At 36.7% G+C, this 17,668-nt stretch overlaps 1 protein-coding gene and 1 long non-coding RNA gene across 2 annotated transcripts in view; one reads left to right on the forward strand and one right to left on the reverse strand.

Moving 5' to 3' along the window:
- Nucleotides 1–17,668, forward strand: part of Pdcd1lg2 (programmed cell death 1 ligand 2) — a 68,141-nt gene that overhangs the window by 23,647 nt on the left and 26,826 nt on the right. Inside the window, exon 3 of the mRNA XM_027943076.2 lies at nucleotides 8,820–9,125. Within this exon, the coding sequence (XP_027798877.1) occupies nucleotides 8,820–9,125 (306 nt within the window). The remainder of the gene's footprint in view (nucleotides 1–8,819; nucleotides 9,126–17,668) is intronic.
- The window catches only part of LOC139701511 (uncharacterized), a 111,622-nt gene that overhangs the window by 12,134 nt on the left and 81,820 nt on the right, over nucleotides 1–17,668 (reverse strand). Inside the window, exon 2 of the long non-coding RNA XR_011704040.1 lies at nucleotides 6,356–6,434. This is a non-coding gene — a long non-coding RNA (uncharacterized lncRNA). The remainder of the gene's footprint in view (nucleotides 1–6,355; nucleotides 6,435–17,668) is intronic.

A 17,668-nucleotide genomic window follows, 5' to 3' on the forward strand; every position in this document is an offset into this window, starting at 1 on the left:
ATTTTCATTGAAGAAATATTTTACCTCTTTAGTTAAATTTATTCCTAGGGATTTTTTTTGCAGCTATTGTAAATGGGATTGCATTCTTGATTTCTACCTCAGATATTTCACTATTGTCATATGTTACTAATTTTTGTATTTTGGTTTTGTATCCTGTAACTTTTCTGAATCCATTTCTTGCTTCTAATCATTTTGTAGTGGAGTTCTAGGTATTTCTATACACAAACAGTGAAGATTTGACTTCTTCTTTTCCAATTTGGATGCCCCTTATTTCTTACTCCTGCCTTATTGTTCTGCCTAGAACTTCTGGCACTATGTTGAATAAAAGTGGTGGAAGTGATCATCTTTGTCTTATTCCAGATCTTAGAAAGATTTTAGCTTATCTCCTTTTCGATATAATTAGCTGTTGACTTATTATAAATGTCCTTTATTATGTTGAGGCATGTTCTTTATATGTATGCCCAATTTGTTCAGAGTTTTTACAAGAAGGGATGTTAGATTTTATTGAATGTATCTTCTCTATCATTTTGGAAGTCCATCTGTCCTTTATTCCATTGAAATTGTGTTCATGTTTATTGATTTGCATATATTGTACTATTTTTGCATCCCTGGGATGTATCCCACTTGATCACAGTGAATAATATTTTTAATTTCCTCTTGAATTTGATTTGCCTGTATTTTGTTGAGGGTTTTAGTATCTATATTCATCAACGATTTTGATTTGTAGTTTCCATTTTTTTTAGAGAGAAGAGAGAGAAAGAGAGAGAGAGAATTTTTTAATATTTATTTTTCAGTTTTTGGTGGACACAACATCTTTATTTTATTTTTATGTGGTGCTGAGGATCGAACCCAGCACCCCACGCATGCCAGGGGAGCGCGTTACCGCTTGAGCCACATCCCCAGCCCGTAGTTTCCATTTTTTGTTTGTTTATTTAATTGTTTGTTGTTTTTCTTTTGAACTGGGGTTTGAACCTAGGGGCTCTTTACCACTGAGCTACATCCCCAGCCCTTTTCATTTTTTGAGATAGGATCCAATTAAGTTGCTTAAGGCTTCAGTTACTGAGGCTGGCCTTGAACTTGTGATTCTCCTGCCTCAGCCTCCTAAATTGCTGGAGTTCCAGGTAAGCACCACTGCACTTAGCTAACAATTCTGTAGATGTTTGTTAGATCCATTTGGTCTAGGGTGAAGTTTAACTCTATTATTTTTTTTTATTATTATTTTCTGTCTAGAGGATCTGTCCATTGCTGAAAGTGGGGTGTTAAAGTCCCCAATCACAATACATTGATGCTCTGATATTTGATATTTTCCTCTCCCAATTCTTAAATCCAGAAACCATTGACCTATTCTTTGTCCTCAAAATATGAATCTTTCTAGAATGTCATATAAATGAGATCATTCATTTGATATGCTTTTAAATAATTATCTTTTATTATTAATACAGATTAATTATACAAATTTATGGAATTTGCTGTGATATTTCCATACATGTGTACAGTGTGTATTGTATATTAGCTTTGGTATCTGTCTTCTTTCACTTAGCAAAATGCAATTGAGATTTATTCATATCATTGTATGTATGTATCAATAGTTCATTTCTTTTTGTAAGTATGTAGTAGTCTGTTGTATACAGGTACCATATTTTGTTAATCCATTCCTAATTGAGGGACATTTGGGTTGTTTCCCATTTGGGGTTATTTTAAATAAAGTTGCTATAAATGCTTGCATCTACATTTCTATGTGAACATACATTTTCAAATCAGTTGGATAAACAACTAGGAGTGGGATTGTTAGGTCATATGAGAAGTATAATTTAATTTATAGAAAATTATTAAACCTTTCCATAGGTTTGATTTTTAGATTCCCAGCAGCATTACACGAGAGTTTTCATTTCTCCTCATTCTCACTTACATTGTTTTCTTATTTTACATCATTCTAATAGATGTGTAAAAATATCTCATTATTGTTTTAATTTGCATTTTTCTAATAACCAATAATGTAAGGCACAATTTCATGTGCTTATTGGCAATCCATGTATTTTCTTGGGTAAATTGTGTGTTCAAATCACTGAAAAAATTTTATCTGGTTTGTTTATTTTCAGGAAAAGTTTTGAGAGTTTTCTATATTACAGATCTACATCCTTTATCAGATATGTACTTGGTAAATACTTTCTCACAGCCTGTGGGTTTTCTTTTCATTCTTTTACAGGGTCTTTGCAAACATTTTAATTGTAATGGACTTGAATTTATGAATGTTTTATGTTTCATGCTTTTGGTGACGTATCTAAGTACTCTGGCTAGCCACTGGACTAAAATCTAAAAGATTTTCTTCTAAACATTTTATGTTTATATATTTTACATTCAAGTTTATAATCTATTTTGAGTTAGTGTTTGTATAGGGTGTGAGGTATAAGTTGAGACTTGTTTATTTTTTCCATATAGATATCCAGTAGCTCCAGTCTTTGTTGAAAAGTCTATCCTTTCTCCATAGAAGTGCTATTGAATCTTTGTCAAAAATCATTTGGTCATATTTGTGAGGATCTATTCTTTTTTTAATTTGTTCTGATTAGTTATACATGACAGTAGAATGCACTTTGATACATCATATATAATGGAGTATAATTTCTCATTTTTCTCATTGTACATGATGTAGAATCATACCAGTCGTACAGTTATAAATTTACATAGGGTAATAATGTCTGATTCATTCTACTGTCCTTCCTACCACCAGACTCCCTCCCATCCCTTCACTCCCCTCTATCTAAAGTAACTTTATTCTTCCCTAGCCTCACCCCGTTGTAAATTAGCATCCACATATCAGAGAAAACATTTGCCTTTTGTTTTTTGGGGATTGGCTTCTTTTGCTTGGCATGATATTCTCCAGCTCCATCCATTTACCAGCAAATGCTATGATTTCATTCTTCTTTAAGGCTGAGTAATATTCCATCACATACATATACCACATTTTTCTTATCCATTCATCTGTTGAAGAGCATGTAGGTTGGTTCCATAGTTTAGCTATCATGAATTGAACTGCTATAAACATTGATGTGGCTGCATCACTATAATATGCTGATTTTAAGACCTTTGGGTATAAACCAAGAAGTCAGAGACTGGGTCAAATGGTGGTTCCATTCCAAGTTTTCTGAGGGATCTCCATACCACTTTCCATAATGGTTGCCCCAACACGTAGGTCTACTTCTAATGTCTATTCTGCTCCACTGATTTGTATCTAGCCTTTTGCCAGTAGCACCCTCTTTTGATTATTGTAACTTTATAGTTGAATCTTTTTATTCTTACACATTTGTTCAAAACCCAATTATATCTTGTAACCGAAAAATGATTAAAGGGTAATATTTATTTTTACATTTTATTATGTCTTGAAGGGAAAAAAGCCTAGTCATCCTTCTCTCAATTGATGTTTCCCTCTTTTCATCCTTCAGAGAATGAAAACAAGAAGTATTCATTATCATGGGTAACGGAGGTTACTCTGGGGCTGAGATCAGATCCTGGGTTGTTCTACTTGGCCTATCTTCCACTACTTTTACTGACTGCTGAGAGATACAAAAGAGAAGAATCAAGTTGGGGAGAGGATTTCTAAGAGAGCAGGATTATTGTGTCTCCATACAGTGCTAATACATGGAATATAGCATAAGTCAGGTACACAGAGCAGGATTTTGTCCTAAACCAGAAACTGCAGAATTTTCTGAAGAATATAGCTGTGTAAAGCAGCCCTCCAGCCCCCTCTCATCTTTCAAGTACATCATATAGGAAGTCTGAAAAATAAATTAAGCTTCTGATGTTAAATGAAAAATATATAATTAGCTTAAAGAGGAAGCTATCTTGGGAGAGAAAACTATTTGGGGAAATAATGCAAATGATTTGTTTTGTGTTTCCTGGAGATGGGACAGGTGCTGACTCTCATTGATGACTGGTTGCAAATAAAATGCAAAGTTTCCCTCAGAATTTTCAAAAAGACTACAGCATTATTCAAGTTAGCTGCTTTAATCTGACTAAGAGACTTGAATATATGAATTTTTCATGCTTTCACTAAGTCCTTTGCCCTTTCATTGATTTAAGAGCCCCAAATGAATGAGAAAACCTGTGTTGCCCACTAAATATGCAGTTGTGGAAACTTCCCAATGTTCTCATTTGTTAACTTCAGAAGTTAAACTTGCTTAATTTAGTAACTCATGTGTGGGACATGAAAAGAAAACAATATCTTTTCTTTAACATAAAGCTAAAAAGTATATTTATCTCACTCATGGGTATAACATACACTGCCAGTGGAAATATATCTATAGAGTCATTAGGAACATAGTGATGATGTGATTGAGGACACACAAATGATGTTGAATTCTAATTACATGGCCATTATTCTTTGACAATGAATAAGTTGTATCACTGCTTTAAGCCTCAGTTTCCTCATCTTTAAAATATAAATAGTAATTCCTACTTTGCAGAAGTGTTGGCAAGATCAAATGAGATGATGACATTAGGGTTAGCTTAGCAGCTGGCTTATTGTGTTTAAAAAGTGTTAATTATTACTCCAATTTGGTAACAGTCCAGATGCAGACAGGTTTTATAATGCTGCTACTCAACTATTAATGTGCATATAAATCACTAGATGCAGATCCTGATTCTCTAGATCTGGAGAAATCCTGAGATTCTTCACTTCTAACTAGTTTCCAGGTAAAGCTGAGGACAACACTTTAGAAAGATGGTAAAAAGAGTTTGCAAGTACATGTATTTTATTAGTCTAATGTTACTCACTATTGTCTGCACATTAGAAACTCCCAGGAAAATTGTTCTTAAAAAATTAATGCTTGTTTCACCCCTGAAATAATTTAATTTTAAAGGAGCCAAAGCAGAGTCTGGGCATTAGTGTTTTTTAGAAGCCTCTGCTATGGTTTGGATATAGTTTACTCCCAGAAGCTCACATCCAGCAGGTTTGGTCCTCCATGTGGCAATGTTAAGGTGGTAGAATCTTTAAAAGGTAGGACCTAGTAGAAGGTAATTAGGTCCTGGGGGCTCCACCCTCATGAATGTGCTAAGCCTGTGTCATGAAAATGGGCTGTTATAAAATGAAGCCACCCTGATCATTGTGCATGAGTGCTCGGCCTCTTGTGCATGCGGCCAGTTCCCTTTCTGCTTCTCCTACACGTTGTGATAGGGCCAGGAGGCCCTTGCAAGGAGGCTGGTGCCAAGCTGCTTGGACCCTCAGGTCACCAGAACCATGAGCTTTTTTATAAAAGACATGGCCTTAGGTATTCTGTTAAAGAAACACTGAACAGACCAAGACAGCTTCTCAGTGATTCCAGGGTCAGCTGAGGTTGAGGCCTCTGTTTAGTGATTCTGATGTGCAGCCAAGCTTGAGAAAAGCCTCTTCACAGAATTGCCTGCAAAAGTGTTTTGATTTCCTATGCAATTTATAAAAAATAAGAATGTTTTAGGATTTCAAGTGTGTTGCATTTCCTAATCTCCTCATTTTATAGGAGGCAATCAAGCCCAAAGCTTTGCAAATTGGAAGTTTTGAGACAAAGTTATACCAAATAAAAATTAACCTCAGTTGTTCCAAGGTACTCATAGACATGACTTATGTTCATTCATTACTCTTTTCTCTTGTGAATACTAGCCAAAAAATATCACCTATCTGAAAGGTAGCATACTTTATGTCTACAACCCTTAACATATACCCTGTACGAGGCAGAGGAGAAAAACAAGAAGAAAACAAACATTTATCTAGAGCTCAGACAGTAAAGAGGGGAGTTCTGCTGTATTCTAAGGGGAATTCCAGAGGAAGTTACAGATGTTCCCTTGTTCGTGTGGTAAAGAAAGCATTGTGTGATAAATAAATTTGCTAAATGCAGTCAATAGAATCGACAACCAAATCTCTGATTCTTCTTGTTAATAAGACACAGCAACTAACTTTCCCTGCATACCCCTATCACCTTCCATTTTTCTTGCTTTATCATGTAATATAAAATAAAAGAAGGAAGTACTGAGAAGAGTGAAAGTAGTAGAAAATTCCTGAACCTGACAAACAGAAGATAGTTAATATATCTTTGATAAATAAATATGATTCTTTCAAGCAGAGTGTCTTAATTATAAGGGAATTGAGGATGTAGAGATGGTACCCATCATAAAGGGGTCTACCCTTAATAGGGCCCCATTAAGGAGACTATGGTCCCATTATGTGAAGCCTTGTGGTTACAGTATGCAGGGGATTCTACAAAGTGGAATCATATAGGAAATCCTGAAGCACAGTGTCCCTTTTCATAAATATTATCCCAAGGTCTTCTCTTCTGGGTCAGCAAGCCCAGATGTGATTAGCATTGTTGTATATAAAAACACTCACCTGATAACCTTGGCCCTGATCCCATCTTGCACAAAAGAACAGTGGTCACATGTGAACCTCCTCTCTGTACCATAGATCTCTGTAGAAAGAGTCGAAGTTGTGGTTATAACAGGGAGTGTAGACAAAATATAAACATATCTGTCATTTTTTTATAAAGCCCATTGGTGCAGATAACTATCAGTTGTGCTGTGTGGAGACTGAGAATGCCAGTTCATACCATCTCTGGTATTCATCCTTTCTTTCTCTCTCTCTCTTTCTGCCATTTATTTGCTAAACCCTTATATGGAACTAAGCACGTGTCAAGGACTGAGTGATATCAAAGCAAACTCAACTTGGTTATTGCCATCCAAGACTTTCAGTTCAATGGGAGGAAAAACTTGAATCCAAAGAAAATTGTACTGTGAATCATTCAAGCAGGAAACCCAAAAGTTACTGTGCTGTGAACTCTTGTCAGGAATAAACTATCCTGGTTAGTAAAAAGAATTTTGACTAATAAAGAATGGCCATGTTTTCCATATATGGTTTGCTACTATCCCAAGAATTAAAACATGGTATCAAAGTTTGCCAAGTACCTACTAGTTACCAGACCTGAGCCCTGCACATGAGATATCTTGTCCAGTTTTCACCATGATATTGAGAAGTAAATATTAACCTCATCTTACAAAAAGGAGACTGAGATTCATGGAAGTGTTGAGTTCCTGATCAAAGACTGCTAATCCTGAAAAAGGCAGAATTTGAACACACTAAGTGCTGTGCTCTTCCCATACCACATTTTATACAGAAATGGCAAATGCTTAGGTGAAGGCCCCCCAATATTTTTTTGAGAGAATGATTTGATTTGATTGATTTCAATTTGATTGAATAAATTCATGAATGAATGAAGCAAACTCTACCGAACATAATTTGATCTAATTTGTGATGATTAGGAAACTACTTCCAGATCTTTCCATACTCCATCATAATGATCCCTATTCATTAATGATGGAAGCAGAATAATTTGGGGCAGTGTCTCATGCTTTATGATTGCAAACACTGCCTTCACTAGTTTTGCCATGTTTGGTTACTCTTTATACTATGGTTTTCACAGAATTATTTAAATCAATTCAGCTTTTTTTTAGCTAGACAGGATGCTCCTTTGTACTTGGAAATTCAGTCTTGCTTGTACTAATAAAATGTAGGCTAGAAACAAAGTAAATGCAATTAAAATAAAATAGTGTTGTTAAACTCCATCCTGATAACACTTATTTGCCTGGAAGCTTCCTGTTTTATTAAAAGGAAAAAGAACAATCATTAAAGGTATAAGAGTCTGGTTATAAATTAAGTGTACTTAAGGGATTGAAGTGCATTCTGAAAGGGGATAAATTTCTCTCTAAATAATTCTTTCTTTAGGCTTTGATTCTACCCCATCTAGAATTATATATACTTCTATTGATATGTGCTTTGCATTTTGGGAGATACTATCTAAGCAGAAACTACAGATTTGAAGTCAAATCCTGACTGGTTATGAATATTAATCTTACTAACAATATTTCAGGAGCCAATTTCTTTGAGCCAGTTTCCTTAACTATTCAACCTTAATGATAATATGTTTTTCATGGTCATATTTTCAGGGTTAAATGATACAGTCATAAAGTGCCTAACAGTGCTTGGCACATAGTAGATACACATTAAAATTAGTTTCATTTTTTTTCTTCCCTTTATTAATAGAAAATAGCATCCACAGTGGGTTTGTATGATGTGGTGTTCAACAGCATTTGTGACTTAAAGAAATCCCTGGTCTGATCTTTGCTGTGCAATCTTGGGCAAGATGCTTAACTTTAATGTGCCTCAATTTAATTTTCTAAAAAGAGGATAACACTACTGCCTACCTCACTTCCTGGGAAGTCTAAATGAGATAATGTGTCAGCAGAAATGTTTAAGAACTCTACAAGTGATAATTTTTATTACTATCACTGGCTAGGGAAGTAATATTTAGCAGGGAAAGGCATGAATTGATCATTCTTGAAGAAATGAGATAGATTGAAGAAAATGAGCCCAGATAATAGGGTGTGAAGGCCGTTAAGGACATGGACTCAGACTTTGATGGCCAGGGAGTGAGAAGGAGAGATTCTGTTCTCCCAAGAGGGACGATCTGGAATGACCACAGGGTACTGGAGGAGTAGGTGGGAGATGCTGTGGAAAGCAACCACTGCTGTCCATCAGAAGCTCATGTTGGGGTGCCCAGGAAAGAGCAGGAGGGCAATCGGGTACATGGGTGGAATGTTCACCAACTCAGAGCAATGGACCAAGAATTCCACCCTTGCTTTGCTGGAATGGGCAAAAGAGAAAGAGGAGCCCAAAAGAAGGCCCGGATGACAATAGGTATCTCCCAGAAAATGGGGGTGGAATGGGGCTCAGATCCCTTTCTGGAAGAACTGAACCGTCAAGTAGAGGCAGGCAACAGTGAGCTGTCTTTCCCTTTCAGCTTTATTCACAGTGACAGTCCCGAAGAAATTGTACACAGTAGACCATGGCAGCAATGTGACCCTCGAGTGTGATTTTGACACTAAAGGTTGTACGGAACCTGAAGCAATAAAAGCCAGTTTTCAAAGGGTGGAGAATGGTACATCCTCACCCAGCGAGAGAGCCACTCTGCTGGAGGAGCAGCTGCCCCTGGGGAAGGCCTTGTTCCACATCCCCCAAGTGCAAGTGAGAGACGCAGGGCAGTACCTCTGCCTGATCATCTGCGGGCTCGCCTTGGACTACAAGTACCTGACTGTGGAAGTCAAAGGTGAGTGCTTTCAAGGGCTAGAATTCATGGAGTCACCTCTCCAGTTGTGTTAGCTGCCAATAACAGAAACCTATTTTAAGGGTTTTAAGGAGACAGCTGTTTTTAGAGGGGGTGGAGGGAAGTACCTGCTTGGAAATATTTTCTGACACCTGAATATAAAGCAGCTAAGTAAGGATAAACAGGAGTCGGATTTGTAGAAAGAAAATGAGGCTAGAATAAGCCAGGAAAACAAGATCCCAAAAGGTGGGAAGATGCCAAAGATAAGCTTTGCCAAACTCAGTTCTTTCAGGGAACATTCCCAGCTTAGTTAGTCAGCTACTCTTTGTAGTTATTCCTATAGTCCAGAAACCATAGTTCTCCAACTATAATTGTGATAAAATATCAAGTTAGTGAGAAGCAACCAGATGGGTGTTTCCTCTCCCCTCACCCAATAAATAAATAAATAAATAGGTCAGAAATTATTACGGAGCAGGGCTGAGTGTTGTTTTAAAAACTCTTGTTTCTGGCTGAGCACCTTAGCAAGCCCCTGTCTTAATAATAATAATAATAAGGTACGGATGTAGTTTAGTTGTAGAATTCCCCTGGGTTCAATCCCCAGCAGTATGAAAACAAAAACAATCAAACTCTTGTTTCAGGTGTGTGTGTACGTGTGTGTGTGTTTTGAGTCATGGCTTAAAGATTTCTTTCCCTCTCTTTCCCACTTTGGGTTATAAAAAGTTTGGAAAACATTGTTCAAGCCCAACTCCTATCTATCACAGATGAGGCAACCAAAGTCCAGAGAAGTAAAGTGGGTGGCCCAAGAGAGCCTGGCTAAGCCCATAGTTGTCCCCATTTCTCTGGTTTGGATCTCTTTCTACCCCAAAAGAGCCAGGAACCTAAATCTGAAGAGACTCTTCATGTTCTTGTTTATTCTAGGAAAGGTCATATTGAGCAAGACTCTTAACAACTATGAAAGATTGGAATCAGCTTGTTGATTGGCTTATTGATAGACTTCTGAGCTAAACTGCCGGTGGCTCTCTAGCCCTCCCCACCCCACTCATTAGGCCTCTGAGGATCTGCCTTCTGGATGTTCTGTGGGTTTTGGCCCCCAAATACTATTGACCTGGGCAGCAATGATGTGACTATGATCCAGAACAAAGAAGGACATAAGAGAAAGATTAGGCACAAGGATGAACATTGACTTCACCTGTGTCACCTTTCATAACCTTGTGTTTTTCTTATCAGTGAGAGGATAATAGTAGCTCCTACCACATAGGATTGTTGTAAGCATCAAAAAGAGAATAAACATAAAGAACTGGACATGGTGGCTGGCATAGAGAAAGTATCCAGAGATTTATTTTAAAAACCCAAATCGTTTTTGACCTCCCCATCCTTCAACCATCGGTGTGTCAAGAGGAAAGCCACATACCCGCTTTCTCTTTATTGCTTTTCCTACCACTTGGCATCAACATGGAGGAACTTGAGAACACTGATGTTAGTCTGAATTCAATTCATATGAGGAAAGAAAGCCGTGCAGTCTCAGGATCCCCTAAAGTCCTAGAGTATCTGCACCGCTGACACCACCCCCATGTTTATTGATCCCTATTTATGGAATGTCTAGGGTCTTTGAGAAGTTGGGGGATGGCTACACCATTCTTTCAGACACAGGGCTGCCTCTCATTCCTGGGGAGGCATTTCGCCTACTACCTCAGCTAGATCAGGGATTTCTCCAGTGTGGAGAGATTTATTCCTTAAGGCAATGCACGTTGGAGCACATGAAGAACATGAAAACTTTCTAAGCAATGCATGAGCACAGTCAGTTTTAGGAAGTAAGTTTCTAGATTCTCATCTTCCCCAAGTACTCTTTCCCAAAATTGATGAACCTCAGAATATGTCTCCCAGGCAAGACTGTTGGGGTTCCCATAAAACACTTCCTTTTTTTATTGCTTTCTTCCACTTCCTAAAAAGTTCACTTCTACCTCATCATAAATGTAGTCCATTGCCCCAGGGTTTAAACCTCCATAGTACCAAACAAGAGTGAACAGAAATACCCACACCTTTTGGAACCATCATGACTAACTGGTTGTTTTGCAAAGCAGATGGTGTCAAATTTTCTGCTTTTAACAAAATGGATGAAAGCACAAATAGAATGATGATCATATAATCAAAATTGAGTAATCTTTGCCATATAAATCATGTCATTCAAAGAATGACATACATAAGTAGAACAAAACTGTTCCCAGTTTCCATCAACTTACTCATATGAACAAGATCCCACAAATCTTCTAGCTACAGAAAATAAAAATTAGAAAGAGAAAGAATGCTGTATACTACCATGTTGGAGCAGTCCAACCCTAAGACATATGCATCCTCGGATTCAGAAATAATTTGAAAAATAAGCAAAACTTTTCCAGGAAATTTGTATCTTTCATGTTGAATAACTACCAATATTCATAGCATTTTACATTGTAATCATATATATGCTGATAATGGAAATTAAATTTCAGTGCAGAAGAAAACTTTTGAGTACTTAAAGCCTCATAGTTATAAGAAAAATATTAACTTCAGTAGCTATACATATTTTATTGCAAGGTGCATAAGGACGATAAATCAAAAAGCTGTCAAATATAAATATTTGTCTCAGCAAGATAAACTTCTGGAGCTAGGGGTGTGACTCAGTGTAGAGTGCTTGCCTAGCACGTTTAAGGCCCTGAATTCCATCACAGCACTGGAAAAAAAAATAACTTCTATGGGGAAATTAAAATAAGAAGTGAGATTCAAGAAAAGATACAATATAAAGCTCTGATCATTAGAAAACAATTTCTCTCTGTATTTTTCAGTGGATGGTGGTGTGTAAAAAAAGACAGTTTTTTTAATATTTAGATGCCATTATGTGCATATATAAGAATGAAATAGTTGTTTTACTAAAAAAATATAATATAAATATTTATTAAAATTCTAATTTTCCAATATAGAAACTTATAAAAAAATTCTAAGAATTAATGAGGGACCATAGTGTTTCTTAGTTCTTTTAGGAGTAATGCAAGCAAAATAAATATTTAGGACCAGCACCTAAGAGTATCTTCTCCTGATCAGAGACTTCTAAAGGAAGCAAGGTAGATCTGGTGCCCCAGTGAGGGTTCCCATAAATGAAATAGGACTGGAGGACTTTTGCCTTAAAATTCATGGCATAAACCTTGAAAATAGGTTTATGTTACCTTCTTTAATGTCCATATAGCAATTCACATTAAATATAGTGAAGAGAGAGTTGATTTCAAAGGGATAGGAGAAATGTGAGGTGTAATGGCTAGAGCATCCAGAAGAGGTAATATAATAAAGGGCTGTGGTTTCTGCTTATTTTTCTGACTGGGAACAATCTATGGCAGGGGGCCTGGCTGAAGTAAACAGTACACAAGGTCAAACAGACCAGGAGGGGTATGATGCCAAGGAGCCCACACAGATCAGAGTAAGGTGGAGATTGGTACAGGAAAGAGCTAACACCAGGAATCTGCTGATGTTTTTGGAAGTACTTTAAGCCAAAAAAAAAAAAAGAAAGAAAGAAAGCCCAAGATGGACAAGAGGGTAACTTCAACAGGTACAGGAAGAGACAGCATGATTTCCATTTAAAGAACAGGAAGACCAAGGGCTCAGGACTAGCAGTGGAAGAAAAATCAAGGCAGAAGTGAAAAGGTCAACTGTTAAGTCTCTAAGGCCAGGGAAAGCATTTGCTAACATGACTTACCATAGAGCTATATCTCTGTTCTCAATGTCTATTTTCCCTTGGGGAAACAAGATGATAAGGAAATTTGGAGTTAAGAAAATAATGTCCTGAATTTCAAAGGGAGAAAAGCTCCTGGGAATTGCAAACTAATCAAATTCTTCTCTCGGGCTGTTTAACAAGCGAATGGAAAACAATTCTAAAAGATTTATTTCAGTGATTGCTAGAAATTTGCCTGGATCCTCAAGACCAAGACATGCAAAACTACATTTTTTCTTCTCATTTGCGTCAATGTGATAGAGAGTGAGACAAGGATCAAAAGTTCAAAGCTAGCCTCAGCAACTTATTGAGGCCCTAAGCAACTTAAAGAGAAAAAAATAAAACTGGCTGGAGATATGGCTGGGGATATGGCTCAGTGGTTAAGCATCTCTGGGTTCAATCCCTGGTACCAAAAAAAGAAGAAGAAGAAAACCCCTCAGATTCTGAAGTCCATGTTATCAATTACTGTGCTTACCTTATGTTGTGATACTAAACCAAACAATTACCAATGGGTTGAAGCTACAAAGAGACTTTGTGTAAGGATGATCTTCCCAATAAAAGTTTAACTTGCTTATTAGTCCTGATCAAGACTGCCTAATCCAGGCAAAGACTGCTTCTAGATAAAGGAGGAGCTTCCATTTGAGGTTGTACTTAACTAAAAGTTAACTATCTATCTCATTACTAGGATTAGAAAAAATAGGTACTACTAAATATAAAAAGTATTTCATAATGATAAAAGAATCGGTCCTGCAATAATGCAATTCCATTTTTCAACAGTAAAGTGACTAAAATTTTAGTGCCATTGGCAAGAGTGTTGAGGTAAATCACTCAAAGTCTTGGTAAAAATATTTAAGGCATTCTCTTTCCTTTTTTGAAAATAAACTGCAAAACTACAGGTTTGCAAAAAGACTTATGTTCAAATACGTTTGTTCTAGAATTATGTATTAACTGGGAACAAGGATCAACTTAACAAACTGGTATATCTATGTAAATGACAATTATGAAAATAAATGAAGTAAATATGGAAAAAAAGAGAATCCATCCTACAAGGAGACACAATCTTAAATGTGTGTTCATCCATCAACTTACTATCAAAATTTCAAACAAAAATTGGCTGACTGAAAGGAGAAAGAGACGAATCTACAATCATATTTGAGCTTTCAACTCATCTCTATTATAATTGAGAGAACAAACAAACCAGAAAATACAGTAGAAGAAGTTGGGAATGGTAGCCACATGCCTGTAATTCCAGCTACCCCAAAGCCTGAAGCAGGAGGATCCCCAAGTTTAGGCCAAGCTTGGCAATTTATTAAAATCCTATCTCAAAATAAAAATTTTAAAAGGCTGATGATGTAGCTCAGTGGAACAACACCTCTGATTTTAATCCCTAGTACCACACACAAAAAAATAAATAAAAGAAAGAAAACATAGAAGATTTAAACAATACAATTAGCAAACTTGAACTAATTGATATTATAAAATTTACACCCAGCAACTGCAGAATATACATTATTTTCAAATGCACATGGTACATTCATCTAGATAGTTATCTAGCAGAGTTACTGCAGAAGATATTAGGAATTAGGAAATTAGAATTTTAAGACCACTTCCATCTTTGAAATTCTAAAATTTACTCATCTTTTCTGAAGAATATCAACCGCCATCCAGCTTCCCCATCATGTGTTGCTGATATAATACCTCTTCAGCCACTTCCCAAATAAAATAGAGACTGTAGAGCAATCTTGGATGTTGTAATGTAGGATGTGGGCTTCTGTTCTTTCTCCAAACCTTGCTGATTCTTTTAGCTGAACCTTTTTTCCATCTGCCCCATCATTTATATATCTCAATTAAAGCTTCAGACAAGCTCCTAATTCCTGGCCCTCCTAGTTTTGAAATCACCACTCAATGGTGGTCTCACCTCAGCTGCTAAGATGAACTGCTTGTCCCAAGCCACCCTACAGAAGTTAGCAGGACCCTCACACACAACACACTGCTCTAAGTTATCCATTTTCTTGACTTTGTTCTGCAAAAGACCAAAGAGTTTATAGAAATACAATAGAATAGGATTAAGTGATTATAAGAGAATCAAGGGAAAATAAATGTAGATAAATAACATAAGAGATAAAGTGAACACTCTAAATGCATGCTTCAGATACTGTGTGATTGCTAGAGATCAGCCAAAATTTGGCTCTAAGGAGACTGATGAGTCTAACTAGGTCAAGTCCTTTGCTTCAGAACCTAATTTTCTTCAGCTGCTAGTCCTGGATCCTACTAGATCTCTCAGGAAAACATTCTTTTTCCTGTTCATGTTGCTCCACCCTACGTTTCTGTAACTACATGAAGAATCATCCTGCAATGGTGTTTCTAACGCAGAAGGCAGGAAGCATATACTCAAGTCCCCCTGATGTTTCTCTGTTTACAAACTAAGAATATGAATTTAATTTACCTCCAAGGGTAAGTGTATAGTTTAACTGAGATAACATCTGTGTTATGGGGCTGCATCCAGGTATTAAAGTCACTAACCCCAGCTCCTCTCTAAGTTCTGGAATAAGTAAGTGATGCACATGAGAATCCAACACCAAATGGGAAATGAACACCATGTCTGGTTTGATGAGCACATGATTTCCCCCTCCTCTGCTCCCTTGGGGTTTTCTCTGGGGTAATTTACACTGGAGAATGTGACTTAGAATAGGAAACCTCTTCTTTCTTGCTCCCTCATCTTAATCTAGGAACCCAGAGTTGCAGATCAGACTCTAAATTCACTATTCACTCATCATGGATAAGAACATCTGCCCCAGGGTTGGAGAAGTATAGCTTAGTGGTAGAGCTCTTACCTAGCATGCAAGAGGCCCTTGGCTTAACTTCCGCCCCCCACCAAAAAAATGCTCCAAGCTCAGATGGAAGCTGAAAAAATGCCAAAGGTTTAGTTTTTGATGTTTGGTTTTGGCTTTTGCTTTTTGTTGTTTGTTTTACCTTGAACTTGCTATCCTCCTACCTCAGCCTCCCTAGCCATTGGGATTATAGGTTAGAGCCACCACACCCCTGTGAGGTTTTGTTTTCTCTCTCTCTCTCTCTCTCTCTCACACACACACACACACACACACATACACACACAGTAGGCCCAGCAGGGTTTGCTTGCCCCGTGGAGATTAGAATTTCAAGAGAGAGACCTAAGACCTATAGGCTATGAACAGTTCTTCATGGTGCAGAACTCAGTTCAGTGGGTGTCTTTGAGTATAAGGAATCAAATTAGCACATCATTAAATGAAGTACACAAAGGAAGGTTAGCAGAGGTCAAAATGTATGGAGAGCAAATATTTATGTTCTTCTGTAGTATGGCACAAAGATCAACACATAGAAAAGATTAACTAAATTATACATATTTATGTTTTCCACATAGTTGTTATTATTGTAATGTGAATCACTTTTCACAAATTTTTTACCTATGTGTATCCCCAAAAATTTAAGAAAAAAGTAGTAGTTTTATCACACTGCTTTTACTTTGAGGTTACCTTTACTTCAGAGATTGTATTTAAATATATTTCTTTTTTATTTTTTTTTTAGTTGTAGATGGATACAATACCTTTATTTTTATTTATTTATTTTTATGTGGTGCTGAGGATTGAACCCAGTGCCTCACACATGTGAGGCAAGCACTCTACCACTAAGCCACAACCTCAACCCCTGAAATCTGTTTCTTAAAGAAATATTTCCTACCTAATAAAAGCCAATACTGGCTCCCTCACCCAAAATCAACAGTTTACTTTCCACATTCCCTGGTATCTCTAAATGGTGTTAATATTTGTTTATTTTCAGAAGTGGCCTAAGTTGTTGAATAGTTTGCCCTTATATCTTTCTGTCCCTTTCCATATCACCTTTGTCCATTTTAGATCTTAGTTTTTTAGAGGTTAGGGAACCATACGTGGTTAATTCACTTAGCATGAACTGTACAAAAGTGTGTGTGTATGTGTGTGTGTGTGTATGTGTGTTGAGAAGTACATAATAAATAAATCCAACTCTTGACTATAGACATTACCTATATATTTGTGTTTTCTCTTAATCTCAAATAGAATAGAGAAAGGGACAAATTATAAAGTAAATTTTCCATTGATAATATTTTAAAAAGCACTGAATAAAATGAGATATGGGATTATATAGTGATTTTGTTTATCTGCCCCTTAGCCTCTCTCCAGCCCCCAGCTGTGAGATAAGTTATAGCACTATATGAAGTGACATTGTGTGGTAGCTTGGAGCGCTGCTCAGATCAAATCACAACCATCCAATATTCAAATATTGGTTACTCCAGTTATTATCCCCATGATTCTGGGCATGATACTCAACCTCTCTATCTTCAGTTAACCTTAAAAAATATTCCTGTTCATGTTGTTCCACCCTAGGCTTCTGTAATTACATGAAGAATCGTCCTGCAATGGTGTTTCTAACGCAGAAGGCAGGAAGCATATACTCAAGTCCCCCTGATGTTTCTCTGTTTACACACTAAGAATATGAATTTAATTTACCTCCAAGGGTCAGCATATAGTTTAAATTTTTATTGTATAGTAAGGATTAAATAATTCAATGTATGTAAACCAATATGATATCCAAGACAGAGAAAGGGTTTTTATTTTATTTATTTCTATAATTTAAACTTTATTATTTTATTTTATTCATTCTTTTTAGTTATATATGATAGTAGAATCCATTTTTATATAATTATGCAAGCATGGAACACATCTTATTCTAATTAGGACCCCAGTACCTCTCCTTCTCCTTCCCTTTTCCCACCCCCACTCTCTTCCCTCTAGTG

The sequence above is a fragment of the Marmota flaviventris genome, chromosome 13 (genome assembly GCF_047511675.1).
Source record: "Marmota flaviventris isolate mMarFla1 chromosome 13, mMarFla1.hap1, whole genome shotgun sequence".
In the NCBI taxonomy this organism is placed as follows: domain Eukaryota; kingdom Metazoa; phylum Chordata; class Mammalia; order Rodentia; family Sciuridae; genus Marmota; species Marmota flaviventris.